Raw genomic sequence first — 23,258 nt, 5'->3', positions numbered from 1 at the left:
CTGTCTGTAATAAAGCCCTTTTGTGGGGAAAAACTTATTCTGATTGACTGGGCCTGGCTCCCCAGTAGGTGGGCCAGGCTCCCAATTGGGTGGGCCTATGCCCTCCCAGGCCCACCCATAGCTACACCCCTGCACAGTCATGTGAAATCCATAGATTAGGGCCTAATTAATTTATTTCAATTGACTGATATACTTTGCAAACCAAATGCACAACTGCAGAGCATTTTGCACATTTTAGACACTTAACTTAATAGTTCTAAGATATCTAGCTGGCAAACATTTAGTTCTGAATTCAATACTGTAACTAGATCACCTAGCGCATTCCGCACAACAGTGAGTGTGACTCACAAGGCTCCGGTCTCTCGTCGTTGTGTGCTTGTAAACAAACACCACGTGACTGGAGACTACCAGTAAGCTTCATAATGAAACATTGTGACAGGTGAAATGAAGAACGCAATCTTCTTTATCTCCTAATGTATTGCACAAGTTGACTGCAGGTATTTACTTAAAAAGTAGCTACAAATATTCAAATGTACACTACCAGTCAAAAGTTTGGATACACCTACTCATTCAAGGGTTTTTCTTTATTTTTACTATTTTCTACATTGTAGAATAATAGTGAAGACATCAAAACTATTAAATAACTCATATGGAATCATGTAGTAACCACAAAAGTGTTAAACAAATCAAAATATATTTTATATCTGAGATTCTTCAAATAGCCACCCTTTGCCTTGATGACAGCTTTGTACACTCTTGGCATTCTCTCAACCAGCTTCATGAGGTAGTCACCTGGAATGCATTTCAATTAACAGGTGTGCCTTCTTAAAAGTTCATTTGTGGAATTTATTTCGTTCTTAATGTGTTTGAGCCAATCAGTTGTGTTGTGACAAGGTGTGTGTGTGGGGGGGGGGGGGGCTATACAGAAGATAACCCCATTTGTTAAAAGACCAAGTCCATATTATGGCAAGAACAGCTCAAATAAGAAAAGAGAAACAACAGTCCATCATTACTTTAAGACATGAAGGTCAGTCAGTACATTTCAAGAACTTCGAAAATGTCTTCAAGTGCAGTCGCAAAAACCATCAAGCGCTATGATGAAACTGGCTCTCATGAGGACCGCCACAGGAATGGAAGACCCAGAGTTACCTCTGCTGCAGAGGATAAGTTCATTAGAGTTACCAGCCTCAGAAATTGCAGCCCAAATAAATGCTTCAGAGTTCAAGTCACAGACACATCTCAACAGGGGACTGTGTGAATCAGGCCTTCATGGTCGAATTGCTGCAAAGAAACCACTACTAAAGGACACCAATAAAAAGAAGAGACCTGCTTGGGCCAAGAAACATGAGCAATGGACATTAGACCGGTGGAAATGTGTACTTTGGTCTGTAGTCCAAATTGGAGATTTTTGGTTCCAACCGCCGTGTCTTTGTGAGACACGGTGTGGGTGAATGGATGATCTCCGCATGTGTAGTTCCCACCGTAAAGCATGGATGGAGGGGGAGGTGTTATGGTGTGGGGGTGCTTTGCTGGTGATACTGTCTGTGATTTATTTAGAATTCAAGGCACACTTAACCAGCATGGCTACCACAGCATTCTGCAGCGATACGCCATCCTATCTGGTTTGAGCTTAGTGGGACTATCATTTGTTTTTCAACAGGACAATGACCCAACACACCTCCAGGCTGTGTAAGGGCTATTTTACCAAGAAGAAGAGTGATGGTGTGCTGCATCAGATGACCTGGCCTCCACAATCCCCCGAGCTTAACCCAATTGAGATGGTTTGGGATGAGTCGGACCGCAGAGTGAAGGAAAAGCAGCCAACAACTGCTAAGCATATGTGGGAACTCCAAGACTGTTGGAAAAGCATTCCAGGTGAAGCTGGTTGAGAGAATGCCAAGAGTGTGCAAAGCTGTCATCAAGGATAAGGGTGGCTATTTGAATAATCTCAAATATATTTTGATTTGTTTTAACACTTTTTTGGTTACTGCATGATTCCATATGTGTTATTTCATAGTTTATGTCTTCGCTACTATTCTACAATGTAGAAAATTGTAAAAATAAAGAAAAACCCTTGAATGAGTAGGTGTGTCCAAACTTTTGACTGGTACTGTATATAAAAAAACAAAATCATCAAATAAAGTTAACAGTATTGAAAAACCATCCCTTGCTTTTTCCAAATACCCCGTTATACGGTATACCGCCCAAGCTTAACACACACCTTTTTTGAACTCTATCTCCAGCACATCTGGGCTGTTGGGGGCGTCCTCTGGGTTCCTGGTCATCAGGTACAGGTCCGCTGGCGCATGGCTCTGTAATACACACACACACACAATAACATTCACATTTACTGGGACATCTGATGCTCTTTATATAACTTAGTATGTGACCACGAGAAGATTCAGTTGAGAACATAGCAGACACAGTCAGTCAACTGTGGGACTAAATACACTACATGGCCAAAGGTATGTGGACACCTGCTCGTCAAACATTTCATTCCAAAATCATGGCATTAATATGGAGTTGGTCCCCCCCTTTGCTTCTATAACAGCCTCCACTCTTCTGGGAAGGCTTTCCACTAGATGTTGGAACATTTCTGTGGGGACTTGCTTCCATTCAGCCACAAGAGCATTAGTGAGGTCGGGCGATTAGGCCTAGCTCGAAGTCGGCGTTCCAATTGATCCCAAAGGTGTTCGATGGGGTTGAGGTTAGGGCTCTGTGCAGGCCAGTCAAGTTCTTCCACACAGATCGACAAACCATTTCTGTATGGACTTCGCTTTGTGCATGGGGGCATTGTCATGCTGAAACAGGAAAGGGCCTTCCCCAAACTGTTGCCACAAAGTTGGAAGCACAGAATTGTCTAGAATGTCATTGTATACTGTAGCATTAAGATTTCCCTTCACTGGAACTAAGGGGCCTAGCCCGAACCATGAAAAACAGCCCCAGATCATTATTCCTTCTCCACCAAACTTTACAGTTGGCACTATGCATTCGAGCAGGTAGCGTTCTCCTGGCATCTGCCAAACCCAGATTCGTCTGTCAGACTGCCAGATGGTGAAGCGTGATTCATCACTTCAGGGAACGCGTTTCCACTGCTCCAGAGTCCAATTGCGGCGAGCTTTACACCACTCCAGCCGACGCTTGGCATTGCGCATGGTGATCTTAGGTTTGTGTGAGGCTGCTCGTCAATGAAAACCCATTTCATGAAGCTCCCGATGAACAGTTATTGTGCTGACGTTGCTTCCAGAGGCAGTTTGGAACTCGGTAGTGAGTGTTGCAACAGAGGACAGACGATTCTTACGTGCTATGCGCTTCAGCACTCGGCGGTCCCGTTCTGTGAGCTTGTGTGGCCTACCACTTCGCGGCTGAGCCGTTGTTGCTCCTAGACTTTTCCACTTCACAATAACAGCACTTACAGATGACCGGGGCAGCTCTAGCAGGGCAGAAACTGACTTGTTGGAAAGGTGGCATCCTATAACGGTGCCATGTTGAAAGTCACTAAGCGTTTCAGTAGGGGTCATTATACTGCCGATGTTTGTCTATGGTGATTGCATGGCTGTGTGCTCAATTTTATACACCTGTCAGCGATGGGTGTGGCTGAAATAGCCAAATCCACTAATTTGAAGGGGTGTCCACATACCTTTGGCAATGTAGTGTATAATAGACTCCTGAAAGATGGGGGGTTAAAAAGAATGTGTGAAAAAAAATAATCTTCAAATGCTGTCAGGATCTGAGAGAAGAAGACAAATCAAATGTCCTATTTTTCTCCTCTATTTGGTTTCATTTTCCCTGCATGGCCCTTCACCACAGGAGAGGGGGGGGGGGGGGGGGGGGGGGGGAGAGCATGAGGACCCCAATTCACTAAAAAGACTACAATTCATGAGTCAAAACACACCTGCTACTATGACAGGATGTACTCAAGCGACTGCAACACTCAATATTCACCAGCTGTCTGGAAAGTCAGAATAAATCTCCCAATTCTGTCAACCAGCCTCCCCATACACTTCTCCACATCTTCTGGACTTGACTTTCTGACTGACATTTTCTCTTTCATTTATTTTCAGACGAAGTCATCTTAAAGGTAACCACACAACAACAACAACAATCCACACCTATCCTAAGAGCACTATGAAGTTGTAGGAGCTGTCGTTTTCCAGTTGGGGGAGTTGGTGGATAAGGACATGAATAAATCGGGCTGACACCCCTGCCAATTACCCCACATTACAACCAGACGATGGCCAATGTCCCCTGAGCTGAGGCAAATTGCAGGGGAACTATGCAAAATAACCACTGGGTGCATTTAAATGGAAACCTTTACCAGACAAAATAAATCCTCATACAATAACTAATCTCTCTCAGCCGCAGAGAGATTGCACACGTCGGGAAACGTGTGCAATCGCTTCTTTCCTTTTAACTAAACACCAAAATTGACTTTGAAGGCTCCCATCTCTCCCTTTTATTTTCTGCCTCAGCGCCCAAGACGACGACCAAATGAGAGTAAGGAGGAGTGGGGCAAAATGACTCCACTAAAAACCCATTTGATGCATACTCTTAAAGGGGACAGAACCGATGAAGATGTCATGAACTAAAGACTGATTAGGCCAAGCTCTGTGACAGTGGGTATGGTAAATATGGATGTGTGGTTACTATAGTGGCCTACAGAGTTTCCTTACCTACCACAGCGGTTTAAAGCCTGCACAATCCTAACCAATGAAGAGGTATTGTTTCTGCCAGCTACAGTTCACTATGATAAAGATGTGTTATCCTTCTTACCTACAGAACTTACACAGAAACAACATCACATGGAAATACATGGAATATCAATTCAAACATGCATGCTCACGAAACGCGAGTGAATGAAAGTGGTAAAGAGAGAAATGGAACGAGCGAGAAAATAGTTTCCAGTGCCTAGAGATCAATGCATTTAAATTCCCACCCCCCGCAGGTGGACCTGTACCAAAGCACCTGGCACTGAAAAAGAAGAAAAGGTAGAAATGAAGCGAGAGAGGGAGAAAAAGAGAGGGGGAGCGAATTGGTGGCAAATGGGGCATGAAGCGCTGAAATCATGTCGCTGTGCACAGCTCCCTTTGCAGCCATTCTCCAGTCCTGCCATATTGTTGTGGCAGCATCAACTTAAAGCAAGTACATTTCTATCTTTCCACACATTAGCTGCCTCATTGCCTTTCAATCGAGTCCAATGGGGTCCAAAGAAAAGGCAGAGGTGGGGAGAGAGGGGGGGGGGGAGAGAGAGGATGGCAACAACAACAAACATCTGGCCCACTGGTTTGGAACTGACACTTAAATAACCCTGTCTCAAGTCTGGTCTCGTCTTTAAAATGCCATTTGCAAACATGGCACATTGAAATGAGAGAATGTATTACATCTGATGTGTGTGGACTATTTGTCATGTTTAACACCCAGACCCATCTACATTATCATCTGTCTACAGTATCTACCAAAAGCATTGCCCCAAAAGGCAATACTAGTAACAAGCACAAAGCCCAAACTAGAAGATAGCAACTAACACATTGAGATAGATTGACAGAGAGCACAATCATAGGTCAGACTAGAGCCTGACCTATATATTTTTTGGGGTCCGATACAGATTCTTTGGGGGACAAAACGTACCACTATATCTGCCAATATACTGTTTTACAGCGGGAAAATGAAAAAGTGTGTTTTTCCCATACTGATTTCTCATAAATTGCCATCCAAATTAGCAATTGTCCAATAACTATGCTTCAAATGTTGATTTCATACATTGTGACAATAATGACATAATGAGAATGGCCTTAAGTGTTCAGATAAGCATGAGATTCCCATTTTTCATCCTATTTATTGAATATCGGTTATCGGTGGAATTATCATCCGATACCAATATTGTGGTAAAAAGCCAATAATATCGGTCGGGCTCTATGTCAGACCATATACAGTGAGGGAAAAAAGTATTTGATCCCCTGCTGATTTTGTACGTTTGCCCACTGACAAAGAAATGATCAGTCTATAATTTTAATGTTTATTTGAACAGTGAGAGACAGAATAACAACAAAAGAATCCAGAAGAACGCATGTCAAAAATGTTATAAATTGATTTGCATTTGAATGAGGGAAATAAGTATTTGACCCCTCTGCAAAACATTACTTAGTACTTAGTGGCAAAACCCTTGTTGGCAATCACAGAGGTCAGACATTTCTTGTAGTTGGCCACCAGGTTTGCACACATCTCAGGAGGGATTTTGTCCCACTCCTCTTTGCAGATCTTCTCCAAGTCATTAATGTTTCGAGACTGACATTTGGCAACTCGAACCTTCAGCTCCCTCCACAGATTTTCTATGGGATTAAGGTCTGGAGACTGGCTAGGCCACTCCAGGACCTTAATGTGCTTCTTCTTGAGCCACTCCTTTGTTGCCTTGGCCGTGTGTTTTGGGTCATTGTCATGCTGGAATACCCATCCACTACCCATTTTCAATGCCCTGGCTGAGGGAAGGAGGTTCTCACCCAAGATTTGAACGGTACATGGCCCCATCCATCGGCCCTTTGATGCGGTGAAGTTGTCCTGTCCCCTTAGCAGAAAACCCCCCCCAAAGCATAATGTTTCCACCTCCATGTTTGACGGTGGGGATGGTGTTCTTGGGGTCATAGGCAGCATTCCTCCTCCTTCAAACACGGCGAGTTGAGTTGATGCCAAAGAGCTCGATTTTGGTCTCATCCAGTTCTCCTCTGAATCATTCAGATGTTAATTGGCAAACTTCAGACGGGCCTGTATATGTGCTTTCTTGAGCAGGGGGACCTTGCGGGCGCTGCAAGATTTCAGTCCTTCACGGCGTAGTGTTACCAATTTTTTTCTTGGTGACTATGGTCCCAGCTGCCTTGAGATCATTGACAAGATCGTCCCGTGTAGTTCTGGGCTGATTCCTCACCGTTCTCATGATCATTGCAACTCCACGAGGTGAGATCTTGCATGGAGCCCCAGGCCGAGGGAGAGTGACAGTTATTTTGTGTTTCTTCCATTTGCGAATAATCGCACCAACTGTTGTCACCTTCTCACCAAGCTGCTTGGTGATGGTCTTGTAGCACATTCCAGTCTTGTGTAGGTCTACAATCTTGTCCCTGACATCCTTGGAGAGCTCTTTGGTCTTGGCCATGGTGGAGAGTTTTGAATCTGATTGATTGATTGCTTCTGTGGACAGGTGTCTTTTATACAGGTAACAAACTGAGATTAGGAGCACTCCCTTTAAGAGTGTGCTCCTAATCTCAGCTCGTTACCTGTATAAAAGATTGAGAGGGGGTCAAATACTTATTTCCCTCATTAAAATGCAAATCAATTTATAACATTTTTGACATGCGTTATTCTGGACTTTGTTGTTGTTATTCTGTCTCTCACTGTTCAAATAAACCTACCATTAAAATTATAGACTGATCATTTCTTTGTCAGTGGGAAAACGTACAAAATCAGCAGGGGATCAAATACTTTTTTCCCCCTCACTGTATCTGACCAACGGGCGAGGAGGACACATGACAAATCTAACCCTCTGTGCTTGAAAAGCCAACACCCACACCATCCAGTGCACCCTTCCTCCTAGGTGGCTGCGCCACGGGCAGGGTCATCCCCAAACAAGTTTCATTTCAAGACTGAGTGTTCCGCTATCTCCTCTTTAGTCAATACCAGTGGGCCCTTGGCCTGATCAAAGGGCCCCAGCGTTTACCACACAACGTTGCCCTTCATTTCTACAGGGCTACTGGGGGCTACTGGGCCAGGGGAAGCTCAGCGACAGCCAGGGCCTACCATTTAGACAGAGGTGATGTTTTAATGACCGCTGATAAGTGTTGCACTGCGCCAGGGCCCTGGCCCCTGACCGGTCAACAGGCCATACAGAGGATATTGGGTTGCGTTGTGTTTCCGGACAACTAGCTAGCCTTCTCAAGTCAAATAGCTTCACATTATTTATAAAAGTATGATCAGATAAACATTTTTTACATATGGTTTATATTTTACAGATCTGAAAGACTTACCTTTAGAAAAATGATTAATGAAATATTGAAAGTGCGTGGGCTACGGAGAGAAACAAAATGGTGCAGTTTGAGGCCATGTAGCGCAGGGGATGTGGGCGCTGGAGATGGGTGTGTGCTAGATAGTCTGGGCAGGTGTGATGTAGTTGATATTTGTATGATGTTGTCATTTGTATGTGTATGTTTTGTATTGTTTATAAAAACAAAATCGTAAAAAAATTAGAAAATTACAATGTGTTACAATTTAATTTTCATCATTAAAACTAGCATTCATAGAAACTTCAATCCACCAGTTGCTCCTAAACTGATCCAGTAAACCTAGCTAGAACAACAATGTCAAATGTGAGCAGATAAAGACAAATGGGGCCATACTTGCGAACATAAGCAAGCATATAAAGTTAAACCTGTTCTCACACACAAAATGCTTATCAGCCAATTAAAATGTTGATTTACTTGCATGTGACAGAAAGCTAAATTGTAGCTGGTCCTGTCAGATAACATGGCACACGTTAGCCCTTTGCATACCTCACCAGGTGGCAGTGATCACATCCTGGCACAACTTCTGCAGCCAATTAAAATCATAGATGTAGTTGGACGTGGAAGTGTCCTCAACATACCTCAGTCCAACAGCATGTTCTGATCATCAAAGCAACTAGGCTAACGCGTGTATTTGACTGACTAGTCCATGTAATTGTCGCAGATTGTGGCAAGGGTATGAATCTCACATGAGTTTCCCCCCTTTGAAATGTAAGATTACATGTAGCCTATTGGGTTAGTGTGTTGAAAAGGGACGTATCCTACAGCCAACAGCTAGAAAAATTAAAAAGGAATTTCAGCCTTGCACAAAAACACACTGCTAATGCCTAATAATCATATTGCAAAGGCTATATTACATGGACGTGTACACCTAAATGTAGGCCAATTTGACATTTTTATAATCATCTGCTTTGTCACGTTATTTATATCGTGGACGTAGGTCGGGGTGCCTTGTAAGGATCCGACGGCGAGCGAGTAAACTGCCTCTCCCATCAATCCTATTAGCCAATCTTCAATCATTTGAGAATAAATTGGATGACCTAAGATTACGGTTATCCTACCAACGGGACATTAAAAACTGTAATATCTTATGTTTCACCGAGTCATGGCTGAACGACGACATGGACAACATACAGCTAGCGGGCTATACGCTACATCGGCAGGATAGAACGGCTGACTCCGGTAAGACAAGGGGTGGCGGTCTGTGTATATTTGTAAACAACAGCTGGTGCACAAAATCAAATACTAAGGAAGTCTCGAGGTTTTGCTCGCCTGAGGTAGAGTATTTTATGATAAGCTGTAGACCACACTATTTACCAAGAGAGTTTTCATCTATATTTTTCATAGCTGTCTATTTACCACCACAAACCAATGCTGGCATTAAGATTGCACTCAATGAGCTGTATTCGGCCATAAGCAAACAGGAAAACGCTCATCCAGAGGCAGCGCTCCTAGTGGCCGGGGACTTTAATGCAGGGAAACTGAAATCCTTTCAACCTAATTTCTACCAGCATGTTAAATGTGCAACCATAGGAAAAAAAACTCTAGACCACCTTTACTCCACACACAGAGACGCATATAAAGCTCTCCCTCGCCCTCCATTTGGCAAATCTGACCATAACTCTATCCTCCTGATTCCTGCTTATAAGCAAAAACTAAAGCAGGAAGCACCACTGACTCGGTTAATAAAAAAGTGGTCAGATGACGCAGATGCTAAGCTACAGGACTGTTTTGCTAGCACAGACTGGAACATGTTCCGGGATTCTTCAGATAGCATTGAGGAGTACACCACATCAGTCACTGGCTTCATCAATAAGTGCATCGATGATGTCGTCCCCACAGTGACCGTACGTACATACCCCAACCGGAAGCCATGGATTACAGGAAACATCCGCACTGAGCTAAAAGGGTAGAGCTGCCGCTTTCAAGGAGCGGGACTCTAACCCGGACGCTTATAAGAAATCCCGCTATGCCCTCCGACGAACCATCAAACAGGCAAAGAGTCAATACAGGACTAAGATTGAATCGTACTACACCGGCTCTGACGCTCGTCGGATGTGGCAGGGCTTGAAAACTATTACAGACTACAAAGGGAAGCACAACCGCAAGCTGCCCAGTGACACAAGACTTCCAGACAAGCTAAACCACTTCTATGCTCACTTCGAGGCAAGCAACACTGAAGCATGCATGAGAGCACCAGCTGTTCCGGATGACTATGTGATCACGCTCTCCGTAGCCGATGTGAGTAAGACTTTTAAGCAGGTCAACATTCACAAGGCCGCAGGGCCAGACGGATTACCAGGATGTGTACTCCGAGCTTGTGCTGACCAACTGGCAAGTCAACATGTCCCTGACTGAGTCTGTAATACCAACATGTTTCAAGCAGACCACCATAGTCCCCGTGCCCAAGGACACTAAGATAACCTGCCTAAATGACTACCGACCTGTATCACTGACGTCTGTAGCCATGAAGTGCTTTGAAAGGCTGGTCATGGCTCACATCAACACCATTATCCCAGAAACCCTAGACCCACTCCAATTTGCATACCGCCCCAACAGATCCACAGATTATGCAATCTCTATTGCACTCCACACTGCCCTTTCCCACCTGGACAAGAGGAACACCTACGTGAGAATACTATTCATTGACTACAGCTCAGCATTCAACACCATAGTGCCCTCAAAGCTCATCACTAAGCTAAGGATCCTGGGACTAAACACCTCCCTCTGCAACTGGATCCTGGACTTCCTGACGGGCCGCCCCCAGGTGGTAAGGGTAGGTAACAACACATCTGCCACATGGCCAGGCACGACTCCAACACCATTATTAAGTTTGCCGACGACACAACAGTGGTAGGCCTGATCACTGACAACAATGAGACAGCCTATAGGGAGGAGGTCAGAGACCTGGCCGTGTGGTGCCAGGATAACAACCTCTCCCTCAACGTGACCAAGACAAAGGAGATGATTGTGGACTACAGGGAAAAAAAGAGGACTGAGCACACCCCCATTCTCATCGACGGGGCTGTAGTGGAACAGGTTGAGAGCTTCAAGTTCCTTGGTGTCCACATCACCAACAAACTATCATGGTCCAAACACACCAAGACAGTCGTGAAGAGGGCACGACAAAGCCTATTCCCCCTCAGGAGACTGAAAAGATTTGGCATGGTCCTCAGATCCTCAAAAAATTATACAGCTGCACCATCGAGAGCATCACTGGGGCCAAGCTTCCTGCCATCCAGTACCTCTATACCAGGCGGTGTCTACTCTGTTAATTATTTATCCATAGTCACTTTAACTCTACCCACATTACATTTAAGTCAGTTAGCAGACACTCTTATCCAGAGCGACTTACAGTTAGTGAGTGCATACATTATTTTTTCATTTTTCATACTGGCCCCCCATGGGAATCGAACCCACAACCCTGGCGTTGGAAATGCCATGCTCTACCAACTGGCAGCCATTCCCTCCCCTACCCTGGACGACGCTGGGCCAATTGCGCGGCCGGCTACGACAGAGCCTGGATTCGAACCAGGATCTCTAGTGGCACAGCTAGCACTGCGATGCAGTGCCTTAGACCACTGCGCCACTCGGGAGACACATGTACATATTACTTCAACTACCTCAACTAGCCGGTGCCCCCGCACATTGACTCTGCACCGATACCCCCCTGTATATATAGCCTTCCTACTGTTATTTTATTTTACTTCTGCTCTTTTTTTCTCAACACTTTTTTGTTGTTGTTTTATTTTACTTTTTTATTAAAAATAAATGCACTGTTGGTTAAGGGCTGTAAGTAAGCATTTCACTGTAATGTCTGCAGCTGTTGTATTCGGCGCATGTGGCCAATAAAATTTGATTTGATTTGTTATTTCACTCGAGGGAGGATGATCCAAAGTGTACAGTAGAAATAGTTTGCACTCTCCTTATCATCCTACAGATTGCAGTGTTGCAGCTTGAATTGACAGTTAATGTAGGAAGACACTTGGCTGTCATTAGTATATATTTTTATGAACGCTACACTTACATGCCTACAATATTTAATAGTTTATGCATTATAATATAATAATAATAATAATAATAATAAATAATAATAATGCACTTCGTCACATGTGTTTTGAATTGAGCATCAAGTACTGTCATTGAACAGTTTTTCCCTCAACAAAAAAGCTTGATGCGAGGTGGGCTCGAACCCACGGTTAAAAAGCACTATTTGTAGGTTTAAAATATCCCTCTAGTGGCTATTTTAAGAAATTCCATTGGTTGGTGGATAGAAAATCTAAGATCTTTGATAGGCTGAAGCAGAAGTTGTGCCAGAATGTAATCAATGTTACCTGGTGAAGTTAGCATAGGGCTAACTTGTACCATGTTATCGGATGGGACCAACTAAAATGTAGCATTCGGTCACATGCAAGCAAATCTACTATTTTAATTGGTTGATATGCATTTTGTGTGTGAGAACCTGTTTAACTTTAAATGCGTGCTTATGTTCACAAGTATGGCCCCAATGTAGCCTAGCTGGTAATGGGAGAGAATCCAGTCAGTGGTAATAATCACAGTGCAACCTGACAGTGGTGTAAAGTACTTAAGTAAAAATACTTGAAAAGTAAATACTTAAGTAGTTTTGTTATCTGTACTTTACTTTACTATTGAACTTTTACTTTCCAACATTCCTAAAGAAAATTATGTACTTTTCCCTGACCCAAAAGTACTTGTTACATTTTGAATGCTTAACAGGACATGAAAATAGTATAATTCACACACTTATCAAGAGAACATCCCTGGTCATCCCTACTGCCTCTGATCTGGCGAACTCACTAAATACATGCTTCATTTGTGTGTTGGAGCGTGCCACTGGCTATCCCAAAAAATATAAGGACTTTTAAATGATTTATACTTTTACTTTTGATACTTAAGTAAATTTAAAACCAGATACTTTTAGACTTTTACTCAAGTAGGATTGTACTGGGCGGCTTTCACTTTTACTTGAGTCATTTTCTATTAAGGTATCTTTACTTTTACTCAAGTATGACAATTGGGTACTTTTTCCACCACTGCAACCTGACCCTGGCTGCCTTATCTCAGAAGGAACATATGAGCGACCATTTGGACATTTCCTAATCTGAGTGTGGGGAGAGCGGAACCATTGTGTTTACAGATGGGTGGAGAAGCACTGTGAATGGAGGGAGTCTGCTCAGGCCTTGGGGGAGGGGGGGATAACTAGACTCCTAGGAGGTAGATACATAGTGGAGACACTAGAAGGTTGACCTTTTCAATATCTCCTCACTGTAGACCGACTCATGTTTGGGTGCATATGTTGATAAGAGGTTAATGATACCATAGTACAGTGATGTAGTATTGCTATCATGTTTTTACATTCACTTTACAGTATGGTTTCCTAGAAGCCTGCAATGGTTTCAAATTGAGGCACAAATCAAAAGTAATGATCAAAAATTTCTAACAACGCATAATCTCATACGGGAGCAGAAACTGGGCATAATACATGCAAATTACTGAATTATTACACTCTGTTCTATTTAAAACGATCATAACACGCCCTGTGTAATGTATTCAAATCCCTTTACCACTTTTATCTCCCCCACCATAAATATTTCATCGTATTTAATTCCATTGAGAAATTCATTGAGAAAGTAAATGGGACTAAAACCATGAATTAAATCAATTACACAATATTGTCATACTATACATCGCTATCTATTGAGTTGTTTCTTTTCAGGCCGCATTTCTCCACAGGGCGAGCCATGGAGAGAGAAAAGCCTGCGTTACAATTCTGCCCCTGCCCCTCCACTCCAAAAGCGGGGGACCCCTCGCCTCCCTGACACCCAGTCCACTGGGACGCTCATCTGTCTGCATGCCACCTTTGTACTTTACTGTTACTGGTGACATTCTGGTGTCACGGTGAAATGGGTCCCTCCCACGTTGCAGCCTGCGGCAGCGCAACCAGAAACAATGGTCCCCAAGAGTCGGGGGGACCCAGGAGGCCCAGCTGGGCGCTCCGCCCTAACCCTTCCCCCGGCTCCCATGAAATCGGGAATTATGCGAGCCGTTTGACGACAAGTCAGTGTCTGTGTGTCCCAGGCTCTTCCCAGGCCTGGCAAGACTTAGGGTGAGAAGAGACAATAAGGAAGAATGAGGTTTGGGTCATCAAGGGTGACCTTCGTGTAGCGCCTTGACCCCTGACCCCCGTAGAGATCAAACCATTTCTGTCCAACTGTGGGCTCAGGGTTTGGTTTGTCTGTGCTGGAGCTAATGAAAGAGATTGGGGGGACTCTGTGCTCTCCACTGTGTTAACTATATATCAGTGGACTCTCCTATCAGTTATTGCTTTGTACAAATTACAACACAATGTTAAAACAGTCATATTTATACTGTAAACAAAAAGAACATGAAACAGGGATAATCTTTAACCACCAGGCAGGTTGACTTGAGAGAAGTGTTGATTATGAGTAGAAGGACAAAGGATTTGATAGATACTGTATGGCCAATGACATGGATTAGCTGACATTATGTGAACCTAAGACCAGTGTATCCCATCCTGCTACTCTTGAGGAGCTCCCTCTTCTGATCTAGAGACAGCGGGAGGTTGTGAGAGTAACAACCTGTTCAATATGGCACTGGGGCGAATGGTGAGCTGTGTTGGGTTAAGTGCCATCAATGTCCTGTGTGATTACTCAGCCTGCTCATTCATGCATTATTCACCATTGTGTTGGTGTTAGGTTTTTGACACTGTATCAGGAACAAGATCTTACCTTGGGATTTTCCAGTATTCCAGACTCGTAGCTGTTAAAACAGACAATGAGAAGGATGTTGGTGAACACATTCATTCCCTTTGTCATTCTACAGGATATAGCTAATGTGGTAGAAAATTACAATAAAGGGCCGTCCGAGATACCGCCCAAAGTTACTAACTTTTCTTGTACAAGAATGTAAAACTTTATTTTCTTCAACCTTAATTTGACCATGAAGTATTGCGAGTATAGTTGGTGTTCTTCTCACCTGATGTGCATGAGGTTGGCATCCATGCTCCAGGGTGCTTTAGGGGTGACGGGCACAGGGATACCATGTTTCTGGGGGTGATGGAAAGGCCAGAGAAGAGTCAATGACAACAGGGAACAGATGGAATATTTACCAGGTGACAGTTCAACTCTGTCTGCTCTGTGCAATACATTATCTGCAAAGTTCTGACCAGTCAAACCAATCAGATCACCTCCAGTTGTTTTTTCACAGTTGTGATTGATGATTAGACTTAAATCATGTCCTTCTGTTATTTAAAGTTCAACGTTGTAGAATCAAGTTATGGGAAGGGAGAAAAGCATGATAAAGTGGCAACTGGAGTGAGATGCACACAGGGGACTTTCAGCTCACTGAAATACCATGATCCCCCTCTAGTGGGCAGGGTAGAGAACAACATGCTCACTGCCAGGCAACATGAAGAGATCCTATCATATACTCACTAGCTAGGTTTCCACCCAATTGGCGACAGAGTTTCATGCAAATATTCTAAAATATGCACAAAAACGATGTGCATTTTCCCACCAGAGATGTGTTTCCATCAAATTGACTTGTTGCGGATAAAAGGCTGTGCGTGATGACGTAGTGCACATAAAAAATTATTTTTGTAGTTAAATTCCCATGTACCAAATAAAAACTAAAAACAATTTAAAATGGGTTTCCATCAACTGTACTGATAGTTTTGTCAAAACCTTTTGCGTTAAATAGCAAATGTGCCTACTCTGGTCTTGGCGCTCTAGCCAACAGCTGGCAGATACAGTGTGGGTAGGCTAGTCTACATGATAAGATTATGGACAAAAGAGAGATTTGTATTTGTCAAACGGCAGTCAAGCATCGATCGTCATGTCACCAGAATAAGATCCTCGATATTTATTGGAAAGGAGCATCAAGCTCATCACCTTGCACTTTCACCACCCTGTGAAGTTCATTCATCATAATTTATTTAATATGTAGTATAAACTGCATGGTTTCCCCAAGAGGTAGTGGAAGGACCACACACCATATCATTGCTTGACTCCCAAGTTTATTTCGATATGATGTTATTATATCAATATTTGCCCATAAAAGCGTTACCACCGCCATTTCTCGCATAATTAAATTGTACAGACCCCGAAAGATCCCACCATGTCGAACAAACAAATTATCTTTATAAAAGTGTACTGAAACTTCCTGTTTCCATCACAGCTGTAGTGATTTTCTTTATACGTTATGACTTCACTCGCATAAAAACTGTGGATGGAAAAGTGGTTATACACTCATTGCCAGGCAACATGAAGAGATCCTATCATACACTCACTGCCAGGCAACATGTGTATGAAGAGATCCTACCATGTGGAAGTGTTACCTCAGCATACTCCATCAGATCCTTCCTCCCACGGAAGCGATTGTAGAACTCAGGGATCCTCCACGGAGCAATAATCTGAGGGAGACAGACAGAGGAGGGAGGGTTATTCATGTACTTGTATGGTGCATTATCTGAAGTAATATTGAATGATAGGACAGTTATACAAGTGTTAATGCAATGGGGCTGTTGAAAACAGAACTCACTTTGACCTCAGGGTAGAGGGCATAGCAGGTGAGCTCAAATCGGATCTGATCATTGCCCTGAAAGAGACAGTTTACCATTCAGCCACAAAACACTAGGAACACTATTAGCAAAGACAGAGATCATTAAGGGGAATCAGACAGGTAATGTCTCACTCATCCAAAGAAAAGTTAAAGATTAAAATCACTTCCAATGGTTGAAAAAACATATACAACTTCCAGTGAGAGACCAGTCACTGTTGGTTGAAATCTCAATTAAGTGGCATTTGTCTCCATCTACAGTTGGAGCAGGGACACACTTCAATCTCCCCACAGCATATAGTTACACTGGTGGCGGACTAAAGGGCTTTCCAGACAGAAAGCGGCGGCAGAGTTTCCCTTTCATTTTCAATGGAGCTAGGCGGGGGCGGGAATTCTATCCTGGCAGAGCGGTCGGCAGTCCTCGTGCACGTGAAAGCGGACTAGTGGAGGCGGGAAAATAGGATCTGCTCTAATTTTGGCAATATCCGCTCCAGTTTCACTTCCTGTCTGGAAAGCGCTTAATGGGATACTTAGGGATTGTGGCAATGAGGCCCTTTATCTACTTCCCCAGAGTCAGATGAACTTGTGGATACCATTTTTATGTCTCTGTGTCCAGTATGAAGGAAGTTAGAGGTACACTGAACAAAAATATAAAACGCAACATGCAACAATTTCAAAGATTTTACTGAGTTACAGTTCATATAAGGAAATCAGTCAATTGAAATAAATTCATTAGGCCCTGATCTATGAATTTCACATGACTGGGAATAAAGATATGCGTCGGTTTGTCAGATACCTTTACAAAAAAGTTGGGGTGTCGATCAGAAAACCAGTCAGTATCTGGTGTGACCACCATTTGCCCCATGTAGCACGAAATCTCCTTCGCATAGAGTTGATCTGGCTGTTGATTGTGGCCTGTGGGATGTTGTTCCACTCCTCTTCAATGGCTGTTGCGAACTTGCTGGATATTGGCGGGAACTGGAACACGCTGTTGTACACGTCGATCCAGAGCATCCCAAACATGCTCAATGGGTGACATGTCTGGTGAGTATGCAGGCCATGGAAGAACTGGGCCATTTTCAACTTCCAGGAATTGTGTACAGATCCTTGCAACATGGGGCTGTGCATTATCATGCTGAAACATGAGGTGATGGCGGCGGATGAATGGCACGACAATGGGCCTCAGGATCTCATCACGGTATCTCTATGCATTCAAATTGACATAGATAAAACGCAATTGAGTTCGCTGACCGTAGCTTATGCCTGCCCATACCATAACCCCACCATGGGGCACTCTGTTCACAATGTTGACATCAGCAAACTGCTCGCCTACACGACGCCGTACACGCTGTCTAGCATCTGCCCGGTATAGTTGAAACCGGGATTCATCTTTTAAGAGCACACCTCTCCATAGTGCCAGTGGCCATCGAAGGTGAGCATTTGCCCACTGAATTCGGTTATGACGCCGAACTGCAGTCAGGTCAAGACCCTAGTGAGGACGACGAGCACGCAGATGAGCTTCCCTGAGAAGGTTTCTGACAGTTTGTGCAGAAATTATTCGGTTGTGAAAACCCCCAGTTTCATCAGCTGTACGGGTGGCTGGTCTCAGACGATCCTGCAGGTGAAGAAGCCGGATTTGGAGGTCCTGGGCTGGAGTGGTTACACGTGGTCTGCGGTTGTGAGGCCGTTTAAACGTACTGCCAAATTCTCTAAAATGACGTTGGAGGCGGCTTATGGTAGAGAAATTAACATTCAATTCTCTGTCAACTCTGATGGACATTCCTGCAGTCAGCATGCCAATTGCATGCTCCATCAACACTTGAGACATCTGTGGCATTGTGTTGTGTAATGATCATGCTGTTTAATCAGCTTCTTGATATGCCACACCTATCAGGTGGGATGGATTATCTTGGCAAAGGAGAAATGCTCACCAACAAGGATGAAAACTAATTTGTGCACATTTGAGAGAAATAAGCTTTTTGTGCATATGGAACATTTCTGGGATCTTTTATTTTGGCTCATGAAACATGGGACCAACACTACATGTTGCGTTTATATTTTTGTTCAGTGTAGTTTCGTGAACCAATGCTAACAAGCGTTTGCACAATGACTGGAAGTCTATGAGTATCTGCTAGCAGGCTAATTAATGCGAGCTGAGGGCTCAGTTAATCATTTCATTTGAATGTGACTATTGGGAAACCATTTTGGGTTTTTACAGAGACAAACATCCAAAATCAATATTCTAAAATTAACTTTGAGCAATGTAAACAATATGCTCATGGTTTCACTTAGCCTTTCCAGGCTTTTTTCTGCTCTCTCCTTGTTGATTGACCCCTCACCTTTCCCGTTGCGCCATGGGAGACGTACTGGGCGCCCTCCTGGCGTGCTATCTGGACCTGGCGGCGGGCGATGCAGGGCCGGGCCACCGAGGTGCCCAGCAGGTAGCGGTCCTCATAGATGGCGTTGGCCTGGACCGACGGCCAAATGAACTCCTCCACAAACTCTGCCCTCAGGTCCTCAATGAACACCTATACTTCGAGGGAGGTTACACTTGAACCATTCATCTTAAAGCCTATAACTCTATCATTAATAAGTAATAAACAGTCATGAAGGCTGATGTCAGTTGAATTTATTGAAATTGATTCATGATATGTATGGCTTGACAACTAGTTGGCTACAGTACAGGACCATGCTATAACATCAATATTTCAAATGCTCCCTTGACAATCCTCAAACAAACACTGTCAATTTAGTTAACCTGCAATGGCTTTGCTTTGACAAACTTTTGCTTGCAAATCTTCATGGCAAGAGTAAGGCAGAAAGAGTAGAAGAGTGTGGACCTCTGCCAGTGTTAGCTGCTGAGAAGACAACGACCCAGATGTCATATCCTCACATATCTTTGCTTACAATCATAATATGATTTACTTGCTTCATTGATTTCCCATAACCCTGTGACCCAGATGTCAGGACACATAATTCTAGGCCTCAGGAACTGACAATTCAACCTTGAAGTGGCTCAACATCACTCTCTGTACCCAAAGTAGCAAATGTCTCACTGTTCTCATTTTCAATTGGAATTTGTATCCGTTTCTGTAATAATGCATGTATACGTAACTCAGAATGACTATTTAATCTTGAGACTCAGAATAATGATCTCCTTTTAGACATGCTTTTTTAGCCACAATGCTATTGGCCTTGGCTTTTTAGCCTCTGGTGCTATCAACCTTTGCATTTTCACGACTACCTGTACCCCAAAATCTCTGTATTAAAAAGTTTACTTCGACCCGATCCTAGTCTCCTCTTTTACCTTAACAAAAATCAACTTTGCCATTGCAAAAATTTGGTCTACACTAAGACACTAACTAACACAAGTCAGAACAGAATGTTCCAGCCGTGTCTTCCACACCACTATGCTACTTTGTCTTCCCAATGTCATGACAGCTCAGGCTTTTTACCTTCCTTGCTCCAAGACGCTCTGCTTTCTTCTTTGCAGCATCAAAGTCCTCTTCTTGTCCAATATTAGCCTGCAAGAGAGTTTTAGTTACAACTAATCAACTGGTGCCTAAAATAGCATACCACAGCTGATATGTGCTGTTCAGAGAAAAGTGTTTCAGTGAAAAAGGTAGAAATTGGTCATGTTCTCCAAACTTCATTATCATGTTTACAAAGCACTTAAAGTCAGGAAATCAGAGCCCTGGTTGCCATGACAACAGACCTTGTCACAGCCTCAATCGAAAGCAAACCATGTCAACATCCCTATTAAAGTCAAGAATACACGAGCAAACCAAAAACCCCATCTGTGCAACAAAGCTTTGCACAGAAACACAATTAAATGGTTCATAATTAATTTACTGTATCCAGTCTCCACATCATTTCCTGTGTCTTCATCCCCGGTCTATCTCCCCAGGGACCTGAGCCATTGCTTGCTGCTGAAGTCCCATCACCCACCATTTTAACATTCAGATCACGTCCATTGAGCCGATGCAACTGACATGCTTCCACACAGTCTAGCAGTTCATGGAGTGCTGCTCCATGAATATCATGGAGATTTTTCTGCTGAGATTAACAAATGTGTTTTTCTCTTTCCGGTAACTCATAAAGTAAGATTTAACAAATCCAACCAAAGTAGAATAGATAACAAGACATCTAAGGACAAGGGTTTGGGTTACTGGTTCGAATCCCAGCTCAGTCGGGAAAATTAGGTGCGGAGTGAGCAGGCAAACGGAGGGTTCTTTGCTGTTTTGGTGCCCAAGCATGCATCATGATTGGGAGTCCCATAGGGTGGCGCAAAATTGGCCCAGCGTCGTCCGGGTTTGGCCGGTGTAGGCCGTCATTGTAAATAAGAATTTGTTCTTAACTGACTTGCCTAGTTAAATAAAGGTTAAATAAATACATAAAAATCACAACTTTGTTAATTTGCACAATTTCTCTCGTTCACTTTCACTTGTAAATGTCCACACTCACCAAAAATGGCTATTAGCTATACTAATTGTGTTAGCATTCGGGTAAAAGACACCCAATGGGCTTTTTGTTCGTTTTTAGCACCCCCTTACATGCCATGCCAGTAATACCCGTAAATCCCAGGATAGCAGAAGAACAGTATGATGTATGAAAATCTGGATCCCGCCCAAGCCTAAAACACAACCCCCAACTTTTTTGTTGTTGTTGGAACAAGCCATTGTTCTACGTAACTGAGGTATGCCTATGTCTGCCTCTGTGGTCTTCAGACTGCTTGTTTGGCTGCTTGTTTTTATAGGGGTTTTCTATCACAACATAACACAAGAGCAGACATACTTTAGGGATTTCAACAAGAAAAACAGGTTACCCATTGGTACAGTGCCCATCTTTCTATTCTCCCTCCCTCCAAATGATTAATCCCAACACCAACAGGAGGCGCAGTACCCTTGCACCCCTTTCTTTAGCCAGCCACTGAATGAAGAGTTCTGAACTGGCCTAAGGGCAAAAAATTAATCCAGCCAGTTTTGCACAAGCTTTATGCAGACAGATAGCACTCTTGTGGTGGTTAACACATTACGAGGCAAAATGTATCCATCCTTTCTAGAACTGCATCAAATTAACATTCATTGGGGTTTCAGCTGCCATGACCAGGACACCAGTGAAATATTTAGACTCTAATGGGCTGATGTACAATAAACAAGAGCACCCCACCAACTGGATGGCTGTGTGCTGACCAACTCCAAGTTATATTGCCCCCACCTGTCGCACACACACTTGTCCCACAGATACTTCCTTGGGCTTGTCCCTTACCAAGTATGTGATGACATCATATCCTTCTTCCTTCAACCACACCAAGATACAGGAGGTGTCCAGTCCTCCACTGTAGGCCAGAACCACTGTGCCTTTAGACATGATGTGCCTTTAGATGTATCTGGGGCGCATTATATAAAGAAAATACATCATTTTTAATATAGAAAATACATTGGAGTCATACAATAACAATGCATCCATACAAATTGAGTGACTCCAAAGCATCATCATAACATGACTGAAAACTCCAAAGCATCTTCTATCCTTGCTGACTAAACTCCACAGTGAAGGAAATTTGAGCTTAGTCTGCTACTTCTATCCTGAACATACTGGCTTATTCATAAGACTGGATGCAGGATTTAAAGTGGGAGGAAGATGACATCCAGCCATTTGCCTGTGAGAATATCATTATAGAAGCTTGCATTACAATGACTATTGGTTACAAACACCTGGAAATAATTAAATGCAGAGCAGGAGCCAAATGCTTGCACTCAATACGCACTGATATAAACCACGCATGTTTTACATTTACATTTTTAGTCATTTAGCAGACGCTCTTATCCAGAGCGATTTACAGGAGCAATTAGGGTTAAGTGCCTTGCTCAAGGGCACATCGGCAGATTTTTCACCTAGTCGGCTCGGGGATTAGAACCAGCGACCTTTCGGTTACTGGCACAACGCTCTTGACCACTAAGCTTATACTATTATTATTTAGCTATCTAACATGCTTCACTGAAATAACTGTTCCATTCGAATCCGTACGTAGCTAGCTGCCATGGACTTCTCAACAATCAGCAGCAATCACGATATGATCCTTAGCTATCGCTTCGACATGACTAACACATACATGTACAATAGTGACATTTTACAATTATATCTATATTTACCGTTCTAAAACCTTCACTGGGAAAATGACGAGGTCTCTCTCTCCCTCGACTGTTTTCACCACTATCCACGATTAACCGAGTGCGTCTGCAAATGTATTTGGCACTTGATTTGGTCAAAATTCGTGTGCACCAACAGCCAATGAAAACGCGACTTTGCCTTTGGAGGGTCAACAAATGGGCGCAGCATAAAAGGAAGAAGTCCCACCCTGGTTGTGAGTTTAGCCAGAGATTAATAAACTAATTCAGAGGTTCTTAAACTTTTTCAACTAGAGAACCAAATGACAAATTGACTGTCCTCGAACGACCCAAATTAAGAAGAAATAGTGTGCGATTATAAAATGTTTACTCATGCGCGACCCACCGCTCACGGCCCACTCTGGGTCCCAAACCATAGTTTAAGAAACCCTGGACTAATTAATTAAAACTAATAAATACATCTAAATTATAAAAACACAGATAA

At 43.3% G+C, this 23,258-nt stretch overlaps 1 protein-coding gene across 1 annotated transcript in view; it reads right to left on the bottom strand.

Moving 5' to 3' along the window:
* Positions 1 to 22,926, bottom strand: part of LOC311127375 (argininosuccinate synthase-like) — a 50,097-nt gene extending 27,171 nt beyond the window's left edge. The window contains exons 1-9 of the mRNA XM_084159219.1: positions 22,799 to 22,926; positions 21,912 to 22,032; positions 20,099 to 20,167; positions 18,983 to 19,171; positions 16,626 to 16,682; positions 16,423 to 16,497; positions 15,063 to 15,133; positions 14,816 to 14,846; positions 2,222 to 2,312 (exon numbers count right to left, since the gene is read on the bottom strand). Of these exons, the coding sequence (XP_084015345.1) occupies positions 2,222 to 2,312; positions 14,816 to 14,846; positions 15,063 to 15,133; positions 16,423 to 16,497; positions 16,626 to 16,682; positions 18,983 to 19,171; positions 20,099 to 20,167; positions 21,912 to 22,013 (685 nt within the window). The 5' untranslated portion in view covers positions 22,014 to 22,032; positions 22,799 to 22,926. The remainder of the gene's footprint in view (positions 1 to 2,221; positions 2,313 to 14,815; positions 14,847 to 15,062; positions 15,134 to 16,422; positions 16,498 to 16,625; positions 16,683 to 18,982; positions 19,172 to 20,098; positions 20,168 to 21,911; positions 22,033 to 22,798) is intronic.
* Between the last annotated feature and the right edge of the window lie 332 nt (positions 22,927 to 23,258).

Source organism: Coregonus lavaretus (assembly GCF_964263955.1).
Source record: "Coregonus lavaretus genome assembly, chromosome: 4".
Taxonomy (NCBI): Eukaryota; Metazoa; Chordata; class Actinopteri; order Salmoniformes; family Salmonidae; genus Coregonus; species Coregonus lavaretus.
This window is presented reverse-complemented; position numbering and strand designations above follow the sequence as displayed.